The sequence below is a fragment of the Daucus carota genome, chromosome 1 (genome assembly GCF_001625215.2).
Source record: "Daucus carota subsp. sativus chromosome 1, DH1 v3.0, whole genome shotgun sequence".
In the NCBI taxonomy this organism is placed as follows: domain Eukaryota; kingdom Viridiplantae; phylum Streptophyta; class Magnoliopsida; order Apiales; family Apiaceae; genus Daucus; species Daucus carota.
Genome location: NC_030381.2, coordinates 42,717,916 through 42,741,945, shown reverse-complemented (window position 1 = coordinate 42,741,945; position 24,030 = coordinate 42,717,916). Strand labels below are relative to the sequence as shown.

At 33.7% G+C, this 24,030-nt stretch overlaps 3 protein-coding genes across 5 annotated transcripts; 2 read left to right on the top strand and 1 right to left on the bottom strand.

The window, feature by feature from the left end:
* The first annotated feature begins 37 nt into the window (after positions 1 to 37).
* On the top strand, positions 38 to 9,881 carry LOC108203660 (phosphatidylinositol 4-phosphate 5-kinase 6). 2 transcript variants are annotated; one of them, XM_017372676.2, is made up of 8 exons: positions 38 to 1,888; positions 5,026 to 5,193; positions 5,790 to 5,946; positions 7,052 to 7,168; positions 7,264 to 7,457; positions 8,274 to 8,371; positions 8,456 to 8,531; positions 9,189 to 9,881. In XM_017372676.2, exons 1-8 carry the CDS (start codon positions 723 to 725, stop codon positions 9,466 to 9,468), a joined length of 2,256 nt encoding a protein of 751 aa, XP_017228165.1. In that variant the 5' UTR covers positions 38 to 722; the 3' UTR covers positions 9,469 to 9,881. The 2 variants fall into 2 exon arrangements, with proteins under 2 accessions (XP_017228165.1, XP_017228159.1); XM_017372670.2 differs by having other exon boundaries at positions 39 to 1,888; positions 5,781 to 5,946.
* Positions 9,882 to 10,828: 947 nt separating this feature from the next.
* On the bottom strand, positions 10,829 to 12,109 carry LOC108203669 (two-component response regulator ORR9). The gene is made up of 4 exons (XM_017372685.2): positions 11,792 to 12,109; positions 11,574 to 11,680; positions 11,313 to 11,458; positions 10,829 to 11,223 (listed from the first exon to the last, which is right to left on the bottom strand). Exons 1-4 carry the CDS (start codon positions 11,895 to 11,897, stop codon positions 11,007 to 11,009), a joined length of 576 nt encoding a protein of 191 aa, XP_017228174.1. The 5' UTR covers positions 11,898 to 12,109; the 3' UTR covers positions 10,829 to 11,006.
* Positions 12,110 to 15,239: 3,130 nt separating this feature from the next.
* Positions 15,240 to 23,598, top strand: LOC108203651 (uncharacterized). 2 transcript variants are annotated; one of them, XM_017372655.2, is made up of 14 exons: positions 15,240 to 15,397; positions 15,529 to 15,564; positions 15,691 to 15,785; positions 15,886 to 16,996; positions 17,097 to 17,164; positions 17,632 to 17,714; positions 18,078 to 18,177; positions 18,356 to 18,441; positions 18,933 to 19,015; positions 20,447 to 20,574; positions 20,651 to 20,752; positions 21,308 to 21,601; positions 21,699 to 21,821; positions 22,821 to 23,598. In XM_017372655.2, the coding sequence occupies exons 2-14, from the start codon at positions 15,561 to 15,563 to the stop codon at positions 23,202 to 23,204; spliced, it is 2,661 nt and encodes an 886-aa protein (XP_017228144.1). In that variant the 5' UTR covers positions 15,240 to 15,397; positions 15,529 to 15,560; the 3' UTR covers positions 23,205 to 23,598. The 2 variants fall into 2 exon arrangements, with proteins under 2 accessions (XP_017228144.1, XP_017228149.1); XM_017372660.2 differs by having other exon boundaries at positions 15,524 to 15,564.
* Positions 23,599 to 24,030: the final 432 nt, after the last annotated feature.

Genomic DNA, 24,030 nt, shown 5'->3' with positions numbered 1-24,030 from the left:
TTGCTTGTTCGTGTGAAGTATGAACACATTGCCAACAAGAAACAACATCGGAAATATTAAAAGACAAGAATTTTGGAATGTTAGTGTTTGTTTCACTCTAAATGTTTAGTGATTCTAGTCTCTCCTCTCTGGTCCGAACGCAAACACTGAACAAACATGTCATCTTCACAACCCTTTTTTTATCCTTCCAAGTGTTGGGCTTGTTAGAAGATTTAGGAGCAAAACTCGGGTTCCAAGAAAAATGTGCTGCGGAGCCTCTGGTTAATCAAAACAACAACAAAAATTACAGAAAGGAACGTCAAAATTCAAATTAAAAAAAATAAAGAGCCGAGAAAAGATAAAGGAAAAGGAACATAATTCTGCGACAGAGAGGAGAATCTAGTGACTGGTTTGTTCTAGCTTTTGTTTTTCTTATGATTTAATTTCACTTTTTTCTGAAATTTTCAATCACCCTTTTGAGGAGACAAGGAAAAATAGATACCCATTTGGGAAATTCATTGGAAAATCAGTGAAATCAGATACATTTTGCTGTTTTTCTTTTTCCCATTTTGGGGATTTTTAGGGTTCTTGGTTTAATTTATTTTGTGGGTTTTGTTGTTTGAATGGTCATTGTTATGTTATTTGGGGTTGATTTGATTGTAAAGAGGAAGCTTGATTTGAGGTAGTGTTGGTAGAGGGAGTTAGATTTGTATACATAGTTGTAGAAAAATAGATATAGAGAGATGAACAAAGAATTCGGTGGCATTGTTAAGGGCTGGGAAGTAACAATAAGAAAATCACAAGCAGCTGCAAAGAAAAGGGCAAAGAGCATTTTTGCAACAATGTCAGTAGCCCATGTAGATGATGATGATAACGATAATGATAATGATGATATTCCGGTTGAGGTTATTGATATAGAGAAGTCTTTTCCGGGTGGTGATCATTATACAGGCCAGTGGCTTAACAACTGTCCTCATGGTCAGGGGAGTTATATGTGGTCTGATGGGTGCATGTATGTGGGAGAGTGGTTCCGAGGTCAGTTGACTGGAAAAGGTAAGTTTAGTTGGATTGGGGGTGCAACCTATGAGGGTCAATTTAAGGATGGGTTTATGGATGGTGAAGGGATGTATGTGGGTTCTTCAAGTGATGTATATATGGGGAAGTGGGTTATGAACGTGAAGCATGGTATGGGAACTATACATTTTCCTAGTGGAGATTCTTATGATGGTGATTGGCGTCGAGGGCTGCAACATGGGCAAGGGAGATATACTTGGCATTTTGGTTACAAGTATAGCGGCCACTGGAAGAATGGGGAGATGAGTGGCAATGGCATAATGACTTGGAAGAATGGAAATCAATACGATGGGTGCTGGGAGGCTGGACTTCCTAAAGGAAATGGGACTTACAGATGGCCGGATGGGAGTTCTTATGAGGGTGTTTGGAGTAAAGACCCGAATGAACAGAGTGGTAATTATTATCCCTCAACATCAGGTACAGAAAATAGTGATTGGGACCCTCAAGATGTCATGGTTAGATTGGGTGAATGTAAAGCATGTCAAGGTGAAAAGATTACACCATTTCCTTCTCAGAAGACGTTTAGTTGGTCTACTGGTAAGACGACAAAGGGAAGCAAAGGAAAATCAAGACTAAAGAGAATGTCAATTGATGTTAGGTTAAATAGTAATAGCGGGGGTTCTGAAGCTGATGTTGCCTCCGAGATTTCTACAAGAAATTCAGTGGAAGGAAAAGAAGTGAATGAAGGTGTAAAAAGTCTCCAGATTGATGATAGGGATAAGTCCAGTGGGATTCCAGGGAACATCACAATACGGACCCCAAAGAGACAGGGGCATACAATACACAAGGGGCATAAGAATTATGAGCTTATGCTCAATCTACAGCTTGGAATAAGGTATGTACTGAACTTGTTGTAGTTTCCTATTATATATAGTTGGTTTACCATTATATGGCAAGTTAACCTGACCTTCCTTTGACATATATAATAATTGCTGAAGAGAGTGGAGAAAGAAACAGTAGTTACTGATACTCATATTGTTATTTTGTGATTTACTTCATTCATTTATTTTTGTTATTCTAGTTATCTATTTCCAAATATTGTAGGTCTGATCAGTATCCTATTATTTGTTATAGTAACTATCTAAAATTTGAACTACGATTTGCTTGTTTACATTGTTGCTAGTATGAACGTGCAATATTTTCCACGGATACCTAGATAAGATTTGTATATGTTTTCTCTTGGCCTGATAAGGTAATTACATCAATGACTCGTATCTTCATATAGATGTTTTGACCCGCATTCTCTGAGCCACAATGGAAAGTTCTTTGTGATAGTTTGTTGTGCAGAGTTTGAAAGTATGATTCCTAAACTTTTTTGGTCCCTATTGGTGGTCAGTGGCCATTCTTCTTTGATCTACAGAATAAGAATTCTAGGCACCTTTTAGTTTTAGGTAATATTACTTCTATTGTACAGTGGAATTTAGCTTGTACCAGATTCTGCTACTGATGAAACAGATGTACAAATGTAACCAGCTCACTGTCTGATGGAATAATGTGGAGCAAAGAATTAATTATAATATTTTATTGTCCAATTATATTTGATAAGTAGATTTTTAGGAATATTTCACGATTATCTTTGTAGAAAATAAAAGAATTCTTTCTTCTATATATGCAAGTGTCCTTGTTATAAGATGTTACTTATTGGTGAAGTATTAGGGTTTTACTCCTCTAATATGAGGAGCTGTAATCTTTTATGATTTTCAGAAGACTCTATTATTGAATTGAGAAATGCTTTTCCTTGTTTGCAATCCATACAAATTCTTCTCTTGTGCATATATCCTCGAGGCAATAGTTCTTTTGCAGTTGAATCACCTTAGGCCTTGGGCCAGTAGATTTTTTGTGGTTCGAAAAAAGTTAGTACTTACCAACAATATACATCTGTAAATAAATTGCAATCGTTTCATGATTATGGTTCATCGAGATAACCAAATTTATTTTACTATAGCCAGAGTAATCAAGCTTCTTGATAATATCACGATAACCCGCTGTAACATTATTGACGAACTTAAGACTACAGTTGTCATGGATGATGGCTTAGGTGTGTAGCATTAATAAGGAACTTAAGAGTATAATTATCATTAATTAGTGGTGAGATAGGGTGGAAACAATATGCCGGAGTTATGTGTAGAAATATCTAGAGTTATGTGTATCAATGTTACAAAAGAATTGCAGTTGAGGGATCTAAATTATGCATTTGTGAACAAGAAGTCCAACCTCATCACGATGAAACAATTTATGCTTCTAAGCGAAGACAACCACATCAAAATATTTAATTTTTCCATGTCCCAAGATTTTACACACGATGATGAAATTTAATATTTTCAAATTCTTTGGTGAATCTTCTTTGGTGCGTTGATTGTTAAATTGTGTGAAAGGTTGTAGATAGAGAAGAATGACGTGGAACAAAGGGATGATATTAATTTGTATAAATTACATGTTATTATCCAGAAATAGAGTTAAATGTATACATATATTCTAGATTATTGTAGAAAAATAGTAAAAGGATTTGTTTCCTTTAATTTACCACCTCTTTTTATAGGACTGTACTTAGTTATGTATTATTAGGGTCTTAAGGAGATGTAATCTTTTACTATAGAGATTTAGATTAATTATTGAATTCAGAATTGCTTTTCTCGTTATGGGTGTGTGATTCATCCAAATTCTTTTCTTCCATAGTTGAGAACTTATGGAGCTATTAATCATTGTGCAGTGAATTACCTTGGGGCTAGACGGTTTATTAATTTATTATGGTTAATCTACTGAAACGTATCTTTTCCTTATTTATATAAAACACCAAAGCTACACCTTGAGTACCGGTAATCTATCCTAAAGACTGTAATACTTTTGACGCCTTTTAAAAGTAATTGTCATGAAAAGAAAGGTGAGGCTTCTAAGGTCGAACAAGATAGATGTGCTAACCCCATATATATGTGTGGCGTACCATCTGGAGATTGTTTAGAACCATGAAATAGAACTTTGCAAAAGACTACAAAAAAATGCTGTTCATATACTGTTCATATGGCTATGATTCATTCCACTCACGTACACAAGCAAACATATTAATAAGGAATAGAAGTGGATAATTTTTTCTATGCTTCATTTTATTAGTTTGAATACATTTAATGTGGATATAGATAGTGTATTTATCTATATATGTTATATGTTGGGCTAGCAGAAGTTAATAAATTCCCGACTAATTGTAATAAGCCCTGTTTTCGGCCGATATAAGTATTGTAATTCCCATATCTATACTAAACTCTACTATACTATACTGTAAAGCCGATTAAAATTTTTGGTCGGTTGTCGGTCAGTTAATACTTGGGCCTAATAAGCCTATTCAATTTGAAATCTATTTAAAAGGCTTAAATTTCTTATAAACCTATCCTAATTCAAACACGTTTAACAGTTAACTTAAACATATCTCCATGGCCTACTCATTTTCAAGAACCTACTGTAACGGGGCCTAACCATTAAAAACCTATTTTAACTTTTAACGAGTCTATTATTTAAATTTAGTCATATCTATAAGCCTACCTAAAATCTGTCTTAAAGGAACAAATAGTTTAAAGAATCTATTTTAATTAAAACACACATAGTATTCTAATATAAAAACTTGTCTTGAAGAAAAGTATATATAAATAAATAATTAGAACGGAATAATATCAAACTTTTGAACTGAATCTCATCTTTGGTTTTAATCTGTTTATTCTCCCGTTGGCGGTTGGCAAACCCTTGAGGTAGTAGATTTTTTTTGGCAGTTGATCTACCCAAGTTTTTCTCATATTGTTCTATTCAATGTATCATTGTTTTAGAAAGCTGTCCAGCATTAGACTTCGAATACAGGTCATTCCTTGCACACAGCGTATCTGTGTTTGAGAATAAGCTGACAACATTTCTTATGGTTTTGTTATATTTTTTATCTGTATCTTTGCATCTTTCTGCTTGTGACTAACATAAAGTTCCGCCACCAAGGCATTCTGTAGGAAGGCCTGCTCCTGCTATCTCTCTCGAGTTAAAACCAACAGCCTTTGATACCAATGAAAAGATATGGACCAAATTTCCCACCAAAGGATCCAAGCATACACCACCTCATCAATCGTGTGATTTTAAATGGAAAGATTACTGCCCTTTAGTTTTCAGGTAGCTTCTGTGATTTATTTGTATAAACTTCTTTACTATATCTTTTATATATTTCGGGAGTAAAAAGTTTGTGTTAGCTCTTTTTAGTTTATGTACATTATGATGGTCAAGTGTCTACTTGTTATATCCTTGGTCATGTGAACACCCGAAACATGCTCTGTATAAAATATTGAGCAAGGCTGCATATATCGACGTATTGGTGATTATAAGTATTGACTCTAAGAACCAGTCCAGTTCATATCTTATAGTTGTGTTTTCCATCAGCCAAATGTATCTGCCATTATCTTAATTTTATAAAGATGCTTCCTTTGTGGCTGTGACATTGATGATGACAAATTGACAATAGACCACAACTCAAATATAGTTGTATGTTGTATCTTACATTGTGGAACATAAAACACAGCTTTTATTTCCTTGGCAAATCCTGTAATCCTAAAAAGTGATTGAAGATACAGAGATTATTTATGTAAAAGCATAATAGATTATTTTGGTACCAGAAGTTCTATGGAAGACAATTTATGATCTTTTTATGTTTATCTATACAAGTAAGCAATGCTGTAATGATCTAGTACTAAATATACTTTCAGGACTCTTAGGAAGTTATTTAAGGTGGATCCTGCTGATTACATGCTCTCCATATGTGGGAGTGATGCTCTTCGCGAGCTCTCGTCGCCTGGAAAAAGTGGAAGCTTCTTTTACTTAACCAATGATGACAAGTACATGATAAAGACAATGAAGAAGGCTGAAGTTAAAGTGAGTATGATTTTGGTGCTATAACATATTCTTTAAAAAACGTAATCTACATTCTATCTCTTGTATAAGTGGAAAATATTAATCTATGTAGTTAAACAACACACAGAACTTGTCTTCAGATCATTAACGGTCTGCCCTCTTATTTTGACATAATTAATCTGCATACATAATGTGTAACAGGTCATGTCTTATGGATACAATGAATACATCAGTTTTGCCTTCAGCATTCTGAACCTTTATATATGTATAGCCTTCTTAGTAATATAATTATGCATTTGCAGATTGCATATCTTTACTTCTTCTATGCTATATACTATATTATTAAAGTTGCCTAATTACTTATAACTACTCTAATTTAAACACTTCTCTAGGGCCTACTTATTTCAAAAACTTATTCTAATAGACCTTTTAAAAACCTATTCTAATTCAAGCACACATAAATATTTGCATTAAAAGACATGCCTACTTATATTAAAAATTTGTCTTAATGGGTCTAAATATTTTACCTATTCAAATTAAAATGTCACACATACTTTTTAATATAAAGAAATATCTAGAACCAAAGTAAATATAAATAAAAAATGAAGTATTCAAAATACAAATTTTAAGATAACAAATATTAAAAGTAACTCGTGCATGGCATGGGATAATCTAGTACAATAATAATTTCGTGCAAAGTTAAATATCATATTAATAATTATAAAGGTAAAGGTCTGTTCATAAAAAGATTGCATCCGTTCATAATGAAAAGTGCTGGTTCACCATCTGTGTTAATTATATGTCAATAACTAAACCAGTTTTATTCAAAATCAGTTATTTTATTACACACAAGTACTTAAGGAACAGAGACAAATGGTTTTTTCTCCTTTGCCGATTGCCATCAACGTGGAAGTGGGGCAACTTTGCTGAAGATAAATTTGAAACCTGCTTTTCTCGCATGTCCTAATATGAGTTTCTTTGAGAAAACATGTTATAATTTTTGGAAGTCCAGTTCGTATACTTCTAGACATCTATTTACCGTTTGAAAGTCAATCATGTATTGCACTTGTTTGAAGAACTGCATAATCATGATTGATTAAGATCCCGGTGTGCTTGTTTAACCCAGGTCTTGAAGAGAATGCTTCCTGCCTATTATAGTCATGTCCAAGCATTCGAGAACACTCTACTGACCAGCTTTTTTGGTCTTCACTGTGTGAAACTGACTGGAACTACTCAGAGAAAGGTACTCTGATGTTAAACAAGTCCCCCCACAAATTTCAGATTTTTGACAAAAGTCATTCAGATGATTCCTTAATAATTTTGGCACTTATGTGCCAGGTTCGATTTGTTATAATGGGAAACTTGTTCTGTACTGAGGTACCCATTCACAGGCGTTTTGACCTGAAAGGCTCTTCTCACGGTCGAGTAACAGACAAACCTGAATCTGAAATTGAAGCCACTACAACCCTGAAGGACCTTGATCTTAATTTTATTTTCCGTTTACAGAACCTGTGGTTCCAAGAATTCTGCAGGTAAGCTTCCTATACAAGGAACTCTATATTGGGCAGGTATTTCGGAGATCAGGAAATAAAGAAGGGATATCTTTTGGCTACATAGGATTGTACTGGGAGGAGGGGGGGGCATTAAAGTTTTGAGACTTTATCCATCTATACTAATGTTTGCTTCTTAAATTTCCAAATTCAACAATATAAAGATAGTTTCTATTCGACCAATCAAAGGTGGATTTTGTGGATAGGTCTTACAAATATAATGTTGCGTTGTTGGTTAAACCTTTATCAGATATATATGTCCAGTTACGAAACTTTCTGATTCCATTAGTACATACAGAAGAGAAAAAAGAAACTAGTTACTTAAATCTTCACAATCCAATAATACACAGAGTATATTCACCACTGCACTACTGGGAAAATATTCAGTATAATCGTAAATTATAATAGATAAAGAGAAGGAGTTTGAGAGTCGGCGGGGGCAAATTCCTGATTCCCCCATGTTGTATCCGTCTCTGCCTGTAATCACCCATTGTTACCTAAATTATGCATGTAGTCCCTCCTTTATGTGTTAAAGTTTCATTTTCAAAGAAAAGAAATAATTTGAGACAGAGGTTACTATATGAACACTTCTTTGCAACTTTGGAACAGTAGTTACATTGTTGGCAGACATGCCTGCTCAAGTTGTTGAAACATTCATAAATATTTATATTTTCCGCTATTTTCACACCTTTCATGATCTTACCTTACATTTGATGCTCATTTATTACAGAGAAAACATTAAACTGTTATCAAGCAACAACACAGCAGTGACCATTTAACTTAAAATTGTACTTGCAGGCAAGTGGAAAGGGACTGTGATTTTCTTGAGCAGGAAAGAATAATGGATTATAGTCTTTTAGTTGGTATTCACTTCCGTGGAAATTCCAGTAGAGGAGGTTGTAATGGCTTGTATTAATTGTTACTAATGTGATCCAGAAATACTTAATGAATGGAGAAAATTTAATAAGTTTGTATTGCAGGCAATCAAGACAGTAACAGTGTGGGAACAAGTCCTCGTTCTACTTCTGACATGGGTCTTCTTTTTCATCCATCCGGGTAATAAATTTATCTGTTGATCACAATTTCAAGTTCTTAGAATCTTCAATCCACTTCAAGTTTTTAGAATCCTCAAGACCCTAAATGGAACTTTGAACTAAATTCTTTCTTATTTTTTTGAGATTTTTCTGTAGTCCTTGACAGCAATTTTGATAATGATATATGAATAACAATGTAAGTGCATGAGAATTTGAAAAACAATTCAGGTGGTAATGAATATTACTTTTGCGTAGTCACGAGAGAAGAAAACAACTTATCATTAAGGTGTACTTGGAATATAATTATCTTTCTATCTTTGGTGATGGGCATTGCAGAATAAGTACCAAAACCCACATGCCTCTGCCAAGGCAGGAACTCTCGACCTCTTTTACCAAGAGAAAGCTAAAGATTAAAACAATTAACTGTTAAATTGTAATCTGCGTACAGCTAGTCCAACACAATATCTTAAATATGGACATATGCAGTATAAGTTCAAATATGTATAGCTGTAAACTCTTTAGTCTTTAGTACTTAATTGTGGGAAGAGGCAAATGGGTTCTCTAATTTTCAAACCTGTACTTGCAATTAATACCTTGCAATTACTAAAGCATGCTCAAGTGTCTTCTAGTTGGATTTTTTTAATCAACTCAGTTATGTGTTCTTTCTCATTTTCCGCAGGGAAACAGTTAAATTAGGCATAAACATGCCTTCTCGAGTTGAGCAAACAGTTAGAAGTTTCGAGACCCAGTTAATTGGAGAACCAACAGGAGAATGTTATGATGTCATACTCTACTTTGGTATGATAGACATACTACAAGATTACGACATTAGCAAGAAGCTGGAGCATAAATATAAAGCATTTCAATATGACCCAACGTCAATCTCAGCAGTCGATCCCAGGCAATATTCCAAACGTTTCCGTGATTTTATATTTAAAGTTTTCTTAGATGATAAATAGAATCGATACGTAGATGCCAGTTTCAGTTAGTTGCTAGAAGCCCTCGTGTAGTGTACAGTCAGCCTCCAGTAAATACTCATGGATACCAGCACAAACTAGTCAGATTTCCGTCATTAGAATAGCCATCAGAGGGTGTAGCGAATAGTCATTTATTAGTAATTTTGCAGTCTTCACCCTTCTACTTAAACATAGAAATGTGTCTAGAGAACTTGGCTGATAGTAGCAATGTACTAATAGAATGCCCTTGTGTACAAGAGATATTAGAAGGTGGAATTTTTAGCTATGGAATTTTTAGCTATAGTGAACTCATTTCGTGCCCAATGAAACCGTTTTGTATCTAAGAAGACTGGTGATACAGGATCGAAGTACTTATTTTTGTTGTACCTAAGAGAAATAGAAAAAGGATTTAGGAATTCACTGTGTGCCAGATTCATTTACTATGCATGTGGTATATGTCAAAAGAACCGATTTGAATTACTTAGACACTATTTATCTGGGCTTGTTATATTTGGTATGATAGATATGATTAAATCAATATCAAAATATAAATTACCTGAAAATACCAAGTGAGATGAGATATTTGGAGCAATTTCTTCATCGTTTATTGCAAAAAAAGTTTATAAGCATTAAATATTATTTTATATTAATTATGGAAAGAGCGAAGTATTTGTCTAAAAATACATATTACATTAAATAAAGAGGAAAATGGTACTTTTTATATTTGTAAAATTTGCTTAATAAATCTCTTCTTGTGATTTTTTATATAATAAACTAACAAATACAAATAACAGATTTTTCTTAATATTTTTAAAATTTCCCCATTTGAATAAAAATTTAACATGCATATTTTTTGGGTAACTAAAAAAAATTTGACTATGAACATGTGAAAATAGGAAAAGAAGTACTTGTAATTGTAGCACAAGGAGCAGTTAACAATGTCATGTGATGAAGTTGTGAAGATTTATCAAGCCAAAATAGTTAATTATGGAGAATACATTATCAATCAAGTTGAATCAAGTTAAAGAAGTTAAGCTTATCTTTATCATATTTCACCTTTGGAATGGAAGAACTGATTCATGCTTTTGCTGTCTAATTGCACAATATACCTTGATGATCATTGATCAGTCCCTGGAAAGTTGGGGGGTTCAAGGAACCTTCATTGTTCAAGAAAACAAAAACAGGTGGTAAGACAGAAGCACATGGTACACCAGTACATGCAGCAAACGGTGCAGGCAGAAGGATTCAGGGGAAACAACCATATTGTTGCGTAAATCATGACTAATTAGCAATAAGGGGACTTATTAGCTGTGGATCGGAGTAGCCAATTAGTCGTACTGAAACGTAACAGAATGGCAAATGCTATCACAAAACGCAAAATTCATTGTGCATTCGAGTTCAGAAAAACTGATATAAATTGCTTTCTACTTCTGTCATCTGGTTAAATTACAATGGCCTCCCTCTTTTACTGAATCTAATCTATTTAGCCTGTCTGTTCAGATTTGCTTAATATAGGAAGTAAAGAAACCGAAATCCTTTCATCATGAAGTTTGTTGTTCATCTTTAGCCAATAATTCAGGCTCGTCGTATTTTGTTCTTCTTCTGTCAGGGGAAACACAGACTTCATCGCTCTTTCTCTTGTGATCAGCGAGATGTACTTCTTCAGTTTTCTTCCTCAATAGATGGGGTTTGAGTTTATTAACATCCGACAACTGAACTGGCTTAAGGAAGAACTCCTCAGCTCCTTCTTCCAAGCATCTGACCAAATAACAAATCTAATTAGACACCATTGGAAAATTTCATACAGATCAGATCCAGAAAGCACAAAAGTAAAACTCAAGTCTCACCTATTAATTCTTGAAGGTTCATTCTCCGAGGACATGATCACGACTGGTATGTCTTTCAGTGAAGTAGATTCCTTGATCTTTCTTAGAAGATCATAACCAGTCATTCCAGGCATACAATAATCAGTGATAATCAAATTCACCTCCACCTGCAATCACATAACAAAAGATAAATATGTTAACAAGCATCATCTAAAGGTTTAATCTTTTAAGCCATATTAATTAATTCACTCCTGTAGTAAAATAAAATGTTTTATAACTTACTTGATGGTAGTGATTCAAAGTAACCGATGGCAAATCTTTATTCAAATGCTCATCACCCTGCAACCCTAGAAACTCCAGAGCTTTTATTCCAGAATCCACAGCAGTGACTGCAAAAAGAATTTAACAATTCACACATCAAGATCATAACAACAAACCAAAAAAGAAACCTAAAACATCAACTACAATATGAATGAATGCAAGTACATAAAAAAACATACCATGATAAGAAGATGTTTTGAGAAGCCTTTCAATCAACTTCCTATCAAGAATGCTGTCATCAACAGCCAACACATGGAACTGAATATCAGTAGCTACAGACTCCATTCAAGAATGTGTAAACTTAGATAACAAGAAACTATTTTCAAGAGAGATATAAAGAAATGATAATGATGATGATGATTTGTGGGGTGTGAATGTGAGTTTATATCAAGGGCCATTGAGGATGGTTTGTGTGAAGATATTGACAGGTGAGAAAGAAGATCCGACCAGATATGATATCACAATCTCTCCAAATCTTCTTGGGTTGATTTTTGGATTAAAGAACAAGCAAAGAAGTTTCTTTTTTCATGCTCATTTTTATCAAGACTTGGACTTGCCTTTTCTTGTTACCAAAATTATTATAATCCCAACTAATTTTCAAACTTGATTGACTAACCATTTTCAGGAATAATCAACTTCAAATTTTCAAACTTGACTAGACAACAATAAATTTTACAAATTTGAGGTGGGATATTAATTGCATATTGATTATGTGAAATATTTTTACAAACTTAAATACTCACTATGTTAGTCTTAGGCAAGTCATGTATGGTAGTTTTTTAAAATTTGAATTTTGGAGAATCAAGTTAATCTTTTTTTAAATGATATGAATTAAAAAAGAAGATTATGTTGGGTGTATAATGGCCTTTGGATTGTAGATTGGGGTGATCAAGAAGTATGTCATGCACATGCTTAAACGTGTGCAGCTGCTTCATTCTCTCTTTCCTTTGTATACTTTAATGAGAGGATCAAATGAAAATGGATTATACTCACAACATAGCAATCTTGATAAGCTGATGATTTTTACATTTTTTTTAATTAATTTATCATAATTAAGGTTTTATCAACATTATATCAAGAATTTTATAATGAGGTTCTTCTAAACTGTCCATTCAGATATTTTTCATAGGCTGTGACACTAGTTGGAAAAACAATTTGAAATTAAAATTCCTTGGAAAAAATATAATAACCAATCATCTATGGTGTCAAGATGCTATAATTTTTGATATATGTGAATTTAAATTGTGTTCATCAGGTGTTTATAAGCTTGTTAAGGACAGAACAGACAGTAGAAAAGCAAAGAAATTAAAAACTGTAGCAGAGTGCTGAGTGCAGTTAAAAATATATATGTCATTCTTATGTAATGAGTTAAGACATGATTATTATAAGCTGATAAACATGATTTACAAGTCTCTGTGCCTCCTCAACCCATCCGTACTGAATGTATAATTACATGAAAGCAAATGCAGAGCTTAATTTTGTACAATGTAATGCAGTTTCATTCAAAACAATTCACAACTGTACACCGAGCATAAATTGTGGACTCACTATTCAAGTTCTGTTAATCAACTCCTGTAAAATGTGGTTCACGTTGTTCTTAAAAAGTAGTGATCAAACTAAACTTAGTCTGAGTATTTAATTACAGAAGCATATACTGCAAATTCCAGGTCCCGAACAATTGGTAGATACGAATAAGTACAGCAAGAATTCCGTTAAAAGATGACAGGTCTAGCAACAGTCCTGTAGAACAATAGTATTCATATGACTGTTAGCACTCTATCTCATACAAATTGTCATGATTTACAAACATATCATGATTTTCTGCATTCAAAACAGAGATCTTTAAGATCAACATGATTGCCTGGAAACAAATGTGATCAAATTATTTTGTTAGAAACATTTGAGCCACTCCAACCGAGTGATTACAGTGAAAGATGTAGAAGAAAATGAGGAGCTGAAGTTAAGAGATAAGAGTGTCAAAATCAATTATTTATTCATCAAACCATATTCGAATCGAATTTTTTGGAACCGAACACCTAGCGTATCAGAGAGCCCATATATAACACGAGATATGGAGCACGTTTGGCTGAGTTAATGATTTAATGTGACTTTTTCTGTGATGAGTTGAGAGTTTAAGATATCTGTTTGGATAATTCTGACTTGTCAATGATTTATGAGTTAGTCAAAATATAATAATCAAGATAAGTGATTTATAAGTAATTTACATCTCACAAGTAATTTTTTATCAAAAAAATTTTAAAAATTTATCCATTGTGAAAATTATATTAAACTAACTTTATGCCTCTTATTTGTGACTTTAAATTAGATTTTGAATATTACACAAATATATATATTTAGTTTAAAATTAGAAACATTTTTAAGTCCCCGGTCCAAGCCGACTCAGCTTAGTTACGGGACACTCCCTCTGTCCCTCTCATTTCTTTACACTATTTTTGCATTGCCTTACACGCATTTTCAAGGCGCATATAAAATATAGTTCCATACCTTTATTTTGAATTTTTTTTTGTATAAAAGTTTAGATTGTGAATTTTTATTCAGAAGAAAAAAAGTTCATAATAATTCATCAAACTATATTTTACGAGAGCGTTTGAATGCGTGCCGAGCTTCCGTCTCCCGATGTAAGCAATTGAGGGAGATGGAGGGAGTACAAATGATGAATAAAAAATATAGATTCAACTCATGAAATTTCCTTCCTATAAATAAAAAAAATAAGAAATAAAGTCGATTTTATGTCTTAACGAATCACACGTAGAGATATTGATAACACACATAGAGTTAATGGTATTTCATAACTAATTGATTGAGGGATTTTATATCAAACTGGCCACCCGTTGCGTCAAAATGTCTCGCTTGACCCACCCATCTCATCGGCGACTCATTTAAGCCACTATAAATTAAATATATATCATTTTACCCACTTCACTATTTATATCTCTTTACTTAATCATTTATTAAAAATTAACCGTTTATCTTTTTACTACAAAACCACCTTGAGTACTTTCATAATTGTCCCTATAATTTATCAAAATAACTCGGAAATTTCTAAAACAACGTAGCTATATATTTAAAAAAATATATAGCTATAAATATATATTTATTTGATCATTCTAGCTATGTTGCTTTAAAAATTCTCAAATTATTTTGATAAATACTAGAGACAATTGTGAAAGTACTCGAAGTGGTTTTACAGTAAAAAGACAAACAGTTGATTTTTGATAAATGATCAAGTAAAGAGTTATGAATATTAATATGGGTAAAATGATATATATTTGGTTTATAGTGGTTTAAATGACTCGCCGATGAGATGGATGGGTCAAGTGAGACATTTTGACGTAACGGGTGAAGTGTTCGATATAAAACCCATTGATTGAGCAGCAGCCCATAAACCACCTAAAAAAAATATTTATTATTTGATTCATAACCTGACATAGGAAGGACCACGGAAGCAATACTTGAAACGACAATTCATAAAAAACACCAATACTGACCTCGGCTAGAATAAAACGAAATCCAAAAGGAATTACAATTTACGATTTATAGGTTTGGGTTAAAGTTACGGGCTTAAAAAAAAAATAAAAAAATACAGCTACAACTGACTGCGATATCCAAATCTGACCGTAGTGAACTGAGTCTTAAGAGCCCAAGTATTACCCACAGCTTAAACCATAATTTACTAAACAGCCCAAAACAAGCTCCCTCTCCCTCTGATTATTGTTCAATTTCTTAAACCCTAATTACAAACCCCCACAGATTTTTCTATTCTGGTAAGTACATGTTTATTTTTCTCACATAGATACACACACATACAGTCTTGGTTTCTTTTTATGATGTGGCTGATTTCTTGAGCTGATTATTGAGTATAAACTAAAATTTTCATCTTTTTCATGTAGGGCAGCTTGTAGGTTGATTATAATTGCCTAGTGAAAAATGGGTAAGTTCTTGTTTTTTTTTTTTGTTTTTTCGGAGTATTAATTGATTTACGGTAGAATTTGATGTTTTGGATGGCTGTATGTTGTGAAAGATTTGATTTTTTTGTGTGCATTTGGTATGAATGTAGATGTTAAGATTGCTGATAAGTCTCGTAGAGCGCGGAGAAAAGAAGCCCGGTTGGAGAAGAATAAGAAGAAGTTTAGTTCCTGGGTTGATCATCAAGTATGATATCATTTTTTCTGTTTATGCGTTATATGAGTTTTTGAAATTCTGTTCTGTGTTTGGTTTGGTTTTTGTAATTGTTTTGTTTTATTGATTGTAGCAATCGCGGAAATTGAGCAAGAAATATAAGAATGAGAAGTCCAAGACTGTGAAATTTTTGGAAGATGATATTTGTGTTTTGAGGGGGATGGGAATGGTGCCGAAGGATTGTGAGAATGAGGTTGTTTCTGGATTTGAGGAACCTTCAGAGGTGGGAAGCTTTGTGGATAGTGTGCAAGCACCAGTGGTTCTTGATGGTAATGTGTCAAAGACTGTTAAGAGGAAAAAGGGCTCGGTTAAAAAATCGAAGTTTGAAGAGTTTATGGAAATGGATAGGCAGGGAAATAATGCTTCTGCTGAAGAGGACTTGAGATTAGAGAGGAAACTTGCGAAGAAACTTAAGATCAAAGATGGGAAATTATCCGGGAAAGATGCTAGTATAGATATGCTGTTGGATGGAATTTCATCTGTTTCTAATGGTGGAGGAAAAGGAGAAAACGATGAAGCTTCAGGGAAAAGCCTCCTGAAGGCCAGTTCTCGTAATAGGAGTCGAAAGTCTAGATTAGTGGATGAAGAACGAGAAAAATTGGAGACTGAGAAGGCTGGTCATAGTGGGGATGAGGTACCTGAGTCATTGGATCCCGGGACTGTGAAAAATCATGACATGAAAAACACTAACATACCTAGTTTGGATAAAATGGAATTGGATTCCTTGGTTGGTTTAAAATCCATGTCAAAAGTTAGGAAGGCTAAGAAAACAAAGTTTGAAGAGTACCTTCAAATGGACGTGAAGAAGGATTTTGTGTCTGCTGAGGAGGATATGGAGGTAGAGAAGAAACTTTCGAAGAAATTGAAGGTGAAAAATGGAAAATTAAGAGGAGATGATGATGACATGAATATGCTATTTGAGGGTCTCCCATCTACACTTTTTTCTTCTGCACACGAGGAGATTCCAGATGCTGAGGAAGATCCTCAGAAGACCCTAGAGGATTGCTCTACTCGTGGAAAACGTAAAAAAAAGGGGACAAAACAAGATTCACAGATGGCACCTGATACTATGGTTGCTCAATCTGAAGCTGTAGTAAGGAATGTGAAATATGTAGCTCCTCACCTGAGATCTCAAGGGAGAATTGATTCAAATGATCACCCTCAAATACGTAGACGTGTGAGAGGTATGAAATCTGAGATGATTGGATCACTCGATGAAGTTGGATTGTGTACAAATAGGGTCTCTAGAATCTGATACGTGTTATACTTAATTTCTCATCGCAGGTCTTTTGAATAGGTTGTCAGAATCTAATGTTGAAGCAATAACAGGGGAAGCCTTTTCAATATTCCGTGTAAGCCTGTTAACTATATACACCTTAAATTCTTATGATAAGCCTGTTTACTATATACACCTTAAATTCTTACGATATGAATACCGGCCACTGCAGTATGCTTCAATATTTATCCTTTTGTAGTAATCTGTAATATTTATGCTTCAATATTGTGTTTGACTACTACAACATCAAAAATATAATAAACAGTTTATAACTTACAAGTCCGATATAGTGGCTTTGATTAAATTATATTAGTTGAGCTTGTATATCACCTTCTCATATTGAGTTGCCAGCCAATATTAAACCTTCAGTTTGCAAAATATTTGGCTAACTTAAAATTTGTTTGCATAATCTCACTGCCACTGGCTACAGGATTTAGGTGAAGTTAATGTGTCATGATTTTTTTATTTGTGCAATGTTTTATAAACCGTAATGCACGATATATTGTGAATTCTATATTTGTTCACTGATACCTTTGCTTGCAGGATGTTGGTCGCAGCATTGGTTCTGAAATTATCAGTGCTGAGGTATTGGCAGCATGTTCTGGCGGTCCTCGCGGCAATGAACAGTTAGTTTTTTTCATTTCACTTGATCAAATATTTATAATTCGTTTCCTGTACTCAGTTAGAGCTCATTTGAGATGAACGAGCTACTTCCATAATTGATTAATATATTATACTTCCACTTATAACAGATCTTTTGAACTGGAAAAGAGGCCTTTAGTATTACCAATTGTATCAGTGACTTTCTCTGATTTAGTTTGTTGTTTGATGGTTTTCTTAATTGCCTAATAACATGCTTTTCAAATTTATGTTTGCATGTCGTTTGATTTTTAAGGCAGGTATGGTTCTATTTGTGCCGAAACCTTTTATTCATATATCTGGAGGTGGAGCTTTTGTTTCCTGACAAATATTTGTATAACTATGTCCAGGTATGCTGCAGTTCATGCAGCTTTTGTTGCAGGTATGTCTTGTATGGTTGGGATCGATTTTGGTGCAAAGCTTCTTTCTTTGCTTGCTAGAGCTTTTGAGGTATATAATTTTTCATTATTTTATTTCTTGCAAATTGTTATAGTCTCTATAAATTATATATATGCTTTTTACAGTTCATTATATAATATATCTGTTACCAAGGTATCAGTAAAAAGTTTGTATTCTTCTTGTTCAGCAATCATCTGACAGAGGCTAATGAGTTGAGTGTTATATTCAGGATGAGTATACGAAGGAGGACAATCTTTCATTGCGTAATCTGATCCTTTTGTTCTCCTACATATACATATTTGGAGTTTGCTCAAGGTGGGTAGTCCATTTAATCTCTACAAGTCACTAATTAAGTTAAGGTCGGCAGAGGGGATATTTTCTTAATGCTAAGTTTTGGGTCATAAAAGTGTGTGGCCTAATTGTTGATGTTTTGTCAACTCCATGGGTCCTGAGTCAGGATTGAACTCTCAAAGCGATTCATAGTATTGAAAATGATGTCCAAGTCGAGGTTGGAGTCTAAAAATGTGTATAGCTACTGCCGAATTAAGAATTTTTTAATCTGCCATGAGTATGTGTTGGGCTTTGACCTATACAAGCTGAGTCTCCTTTTGGAAGGACCAGCCAAACCCAGGCTTGGGTCCCAGAAACCAGCACCCGCAATATATGTAGTGTTGTGCAACACCATTAAGAATCGAGCTCATTGCCACCTGTCTTAGCTTTTTAAGCATATCTAACAAGGCTTTTCTTATACTTAGTCGTTTTAACAACATCGCTTAGTTCTGACTGCAGTCCTTGCATACTTTCAGTGAGTTAATGTATGATTTCATAGCAATGCTGAGCAAACGGTTGACAGAAGTTGATGTTTCTATTATCTTGACAGTTTTACAATGTAAGATTCTTTCTGCATTCATTTTTTTTATACTGTTTGCCTGTAAAGTTTCCTGTTTCCCTCCCGAAGAACTATCATTCCCTCATTCATCCCTCTCTCCTTCCCTCCTTCCAAATATTGTTTGCATGTATTTTGATATGAATTTTTGAAATACATGTTAGAATATGATCCTGCTAAGCCCTCCTCCTAACACCTTGAGGTTTTAGAGTAACTGGTTCCTTGACAATACATATATCTATACTATGCTTTAAAGAGGAAACATTAAAAGTTTGGTCGGTCGGTATTTGGGCCTACTGGCCTCCTTGGTTTATAACATAATTTAATGGGTATTCTTATTATAATTAAAATATATTTAAACATTTTCATTAAAACCTATCTTTTCAACCCAATTCATAATTAGCCTTTTAACAGGCTTAACTATTACGAACTTTCTCAACATGTTAAATAAAAAACTTATTTAAGATACCTTATAAAAAATATTAATTCAAACACATATATTAATTACTTAAAAATCTATTTTAATTAAAAAAACATATATTATTCTAATATAATATATTCACAATAAAGTTAGTTAAATATTAAAATAAATACTAAAATAACATATTATAAATCACCCGTGCATGGCACGTGTTATATATATGTGTGTGTGTGTGTATGCTGTTGTTCCATAGAGAACCATATTTTATAGAGTCCCGTAAGAACCATTTGATTCTACTTTAAAATCTCCTAAATTATTTAAAAATTAATCTTTATTATGCATAAAAGTTGATTTTAATGTAGAATACTAATCATACATGAAATGAACAAACAATTTAACACTTACAATTGAAGTAAAAATTTTGTTTTTTAAATTTGGTTCTACTGCAAAACCACTTTGGACAATTATGGTTCTACAGTAGAACCAATTGGGGTATTGTGATTAATTTTCAATGATTTTTTTGGAGAAAAATGTTAGAAACTTTATTTATTTATATTCTAATTAGATATTTGATGGATAATACAATTGATACATGTATTTTGTGTATATACAGAGGTGTTCTCTATTGGATTCTATATAAGATGGTTCTTCATGGACTGTGACTCTCTCTCTCTCTCTCTCTCTCTCTCTCTCTCTCTCTCTCTATATATATATATATATATATATATATATATATATAAATATATATATATATATATATTTATCTATATATATATATATATATATATTTATCTGAATAATAAAATGTAATTGTATCGATTTCTTTTTGTGTAGACTACATTTTTTATTAATTTTTTCAAGAGACAAATTTGACCTGTACACGTTATAAAGTAATTTTTTCCGATGTGGCTTCTCTTTCTGTGCATCTGGTTTTGCTACATGATGAATTTGCAAATCATAGTTGTGATGTGTCACTTTAAAATTGTCTGACAACAAGTGGTTATTCTAAACAGCATGTGGTATGAAACTAAGGAGTGATGACCCAGCTGCTATGAAAGATTTCATTGTTAGCGTACAGAACAGAGTGAATGAGTTGAAGTCAAATTCAGAAATTAATGACGCGAGCAAGGGTGGCAGAAGAGTATGCCTACTATATAACTCTTCTAGTTACTCTTATTTTCTATTCTCTGTGATTATCTTACTAGCCTTACTGCCAGATGGAGTTTATGCTTGAAACCATTTGTGATATCAAGAACAACAAACAAAAGCCTAAAGAGGAGAATGTGCAGCAGACCAAGATGAAAAAGTGGCTACTGAAGGTCCTTTTTGTAAATTCTATCTATTGGATGTACTGATAGTTTTAGTGTAATTATGTATATGATTTCCATGATGCATTGGAAAGTGGCGTGAACTGCACAAAAGCGTGAACTGTCTGTTCTGAGTATTAGATGATTTAGAATGTGCTCCTTGTGAAATTCTAAAAAATGTTCAGTAAAGGTCTATCCAAACAGACTAAAGATTCTGGTGGACTGGACTCCTCTAGTCTCTATGCGACGCTTACTTGGTGGAATGCTGATTTTCTAGGGTTTTTTTAAGGTTCAGTAAAGATTATGTGTATTTGAAATTAAAAAAGGTGTTCTGGATTAATGATAAGCATAACGAGTAATAAACTATAAAAATATTGGAAAGAACTAGCTTTCTGAAATGAAGCAATACTTAGTGAAGTGTCACTGGTCTCTAATATTAGGCATATAATTTTGTAAATATTATGTTTCACTTGCTTCATTTCTACACAATCTAGCATGTCGATCTTGTACAGATTCCATTCTATCTGTTTTACTAATTTATTATTGTACTCTAATTATTTTTTGCAGTTGAAAGTAGATGAAATTCTAATCCGTGGTATTAAATGGAACACACTTCTTGATCCTGATAAGAAAGGTCAGTGGTGGTTGTCAGGAGAAATGTCATCAGACAGAGACAATATTGAAGAGATTGCTAGCAAAACTGACTTAGAGATTACTGAAACTCAGAAGATGCTTCAGCTTGCTGCTGCACAACGGATGAATACAGATGCAAGAAGGGCAATCTTTTGTATAATCATGAGTGGTGAGGACTACATCGACACTTTTGAGAAACTCCTAAGATTAGATTTACAAGGGAAGCAGGTAGAGTATTAATAATAATCTCATAATTTGTCTTGTTATGTATTTGTTCTGATCTTACCACGTTACAAGATATATTATTCTCTGTTCCCTTATGTAGGATAGAGAGATCATGCGAATAATTGTGGACTGCTGTTTGCAAGAGAAAGTATTCAATAAGTATTATTGTGTTCTGGCGTCCAAGCTATGTAGCCATGACAAAAATCACAAGTTCACATTACAGGTATGATATGTACCTTAAAAGTCAATCATGTATTGATATAAACAAATATAAAGTGGAAGGTAACTTAATTCCTCCAGATTCAGAAATTTAATGAGCTGTATATCCTTGGCAAGTTTTTTATAATCATAGATCATGGGCTATGAAAATTTTATTGGATTATTGGTTTTCATTTTCGGATTTAGTGGTCTTTTTCGATGATTGTTGGAAGAAAGATAAACAAGGGATTTACAAAGCAGGGGTAGGGGGTATAATTTAAATAGGATGGCCTCCTTAGTATTTGTTTTTTCTGGGCCCTCTTCTTAAGACTCTAATTTTGGATCAAAGCTGGAAACTCTAATTTTCTTGATTAAAGAATTTGGAGTTGCGCCTTTATGGGTTCCTTGTACTCTTTTTGAATATCATCCAATAACTCCTATTATCTTAATGGGCACACCCAATGTGAACACCCGTGTCGAAAGAATTGTGTTTTGTGACAATATGCTGTTTCATCACTATTCAAGAAATCCGTTTGGAAAGAGATATCTTTAACAGTAATTCAGTTAATTTCAATAACAGGATCTTCAACTAACTGACTATAGCTGTTTATCTGCTTTAGAGAAAAGCTATCTAATAAGTGAAGTTGCATGTATCGATTCATTTATTTGGGCAGTATACTAGTACAAAGTACTATAGTCTGGGCAACGCAATGATACTAGGATTGACTCTTAGCATAGCTATGCCCCCACCTAAACAGCATGGACTATCCATGAGTATTCATTGTTGTGTAACAAGAGACCTGTCCCATAGGTTTGTACTCTGCTTTTCATTCTGAACATTAGATGGTATTACCCATTTCACTTGCCTTTTTTCTGTGTCTTTTATATTGAGTACTGTTCATTGTTGTGTAACAAGAGGCCTGTTCAAATTTTCCCCCATAGGTTTGTACTCTGCTTTTCATTCTGAACATGTAGATGGTTTTACCCGTTTCACTTACCTTCTCCGTGTGTCTTTTATATACAGTACTGCCTATGGGATCATTTTAAGGAAATGGAATCAATGGAGCTGAACAGATCAATGCACCTGGCCAAGTTTATTTCTGAGATGCTTGCCTCCTACAGCATCTCCCTTGCAGTCCTGAAGGTTGTCGATTTTCATGACGTGCACCAACTCACTCCGAAAAGAATCATGCACTTCCGAATGCTATTTGAGGCCATCTTTGCATTTCCAGAGAGTCTCGTCTGGAATATGTTCACCCGTATAGCTGTCACCCCTGAGTATGAACCCCTTAGGAGTGGAATCAAATTTTTCATACGCAAGTATGTAGCTAGCAGCCAAAAATCATTAGCAGACAAAATCAAGGTTGCAAAGAAAGCCCTCAACAACGCTGAAGGGACCATTTTATAGTTTTGTGGTGCAGTCTCAACCTATTTGCTGGAGATACGCTCAAGCATCTATAACGTTGTATGCAGGCTGTAACGCAAATGTAACTTGAACAAACGAAGTACTAATTGATTGAGTGGAGTGTTGCAGGGCTGCTCTTTGTTATAAACTTGTACTAATCTATCAAATAGGCAGAGTGCTAGGACATGATATTGAGTAATAGTATGTGTGTTAGCTTCTTGCATCATACGAGGCAATAAAAAATTAAAATCGCATTTCAGCTTGTATTCTTGAGTAATAAGGTTTAGAAAAAGAATCCTGTTTTCTGTGAGAGAAAACTAGTCCACTGTTGATTGGTTATATTAAAACATCTTTTGAAAAATTTTAAAATTTCAGAGTTCTTGAGAAATGAGTAAAATTAGACTTCAGATTTTAAGTTTAAATCTTAATCATTCTCATCACGTGCTCTTTTTTAAGTAGGAACCAAAATCGTGTAAACTGTTGGTACATTTCAAACTTAGTTCAAGCGGATGGTGGTTTCATTTATCAACAGTTTTTTTCAATAATTCTTTTAGTTGCGTTAACGGATGCTAGTTTGTCAATAATAAAATTTCGAAATCGGAATACAAATCGAACTGTCAACAGATTTTTTTCAATCAATAATTTTTATTTGGTAGTTTGTCAATAATAAATCTTTCGAAATAGGAATACACATGAAACCTCATTCCACCACTTGCAACATGATAACTTAAATGACCCGAGGATATTTGATTTCCCATAGATATTTACCCCAATGGAAGGCAGTCTCAGTAGAAAACTCTGTTTTCTAAAAACAAATCTTACAAAACTG

What these genes read in the sequence shown, in the direction of transcription:
- LOC108203660 (XM_017372670.2), top strand. Translation starts at nt 723, where the DNA reads ATGAACAAAGAATTCGGTGGCATTGTTAAGGGCTGGGAAGTAACAATA. An exon ending in TGAAGAAGGCTGAAGTTAAA is followed by an intron (nt 5,947 to 7,051) that starts GTGAGTATGATT and finishes TGTTTAACCCAG; the next exon opens with GTCTTGAAGAGAATGCTTCC. An exon ending in CTGGAACTACTCAGAGAAAG is followed by an intron (nt 7,169 to 7,263) that starts GTACTCTGATGT and finishes CTTATGTGCCAG; the next exon opens with GTTCGATTTGTTATAATGGG.
- LOC108203669 (XM_017372685.2), bottom strand. Translation starts at nt 11,897, where the DNA reads ATGGAGTCTGTAGCTACTGATATTCAGTTCCATGTGTTGGCTGTTGAT. An exon ending in CTTTGAATCACTACCATCAA is followed by an intron (nt 11,459 to 11,573) that starts GTAAGTTATAAA and finishes ATGTGATTGCAG; the next exon opens with GTGGAGGTGAATTTGATTAT. An exon ending in GAACCTTCAAGAATTAATAG is followed by an intron (nt 11,224 to 11,312) that starts GTGAGACTTGAG and finishes TTATTTGGTCAG; the next exon opens with ATGCTTGGAAGAAGGAGCTG.
- LOC108203651 (XM_017372655.2), top strand. An exon ending in TATCTTGACAGTTTTACAAT is followed by an intron (nt 19,016 to 20,446) that starts GTAAGATTCTTT and finishes TATTCTAAACAG; the next exon opens with CATGTGGTATGAAACTAAGG. An exon ending in ATCACAAGTTCACATTACAG is followed by an intron (nt 21,822 to 22,820) that starts GTATGATATGTA and finishes TTTTATATACAG; the next exon opens with TACTGCCTATGGGATCATTT.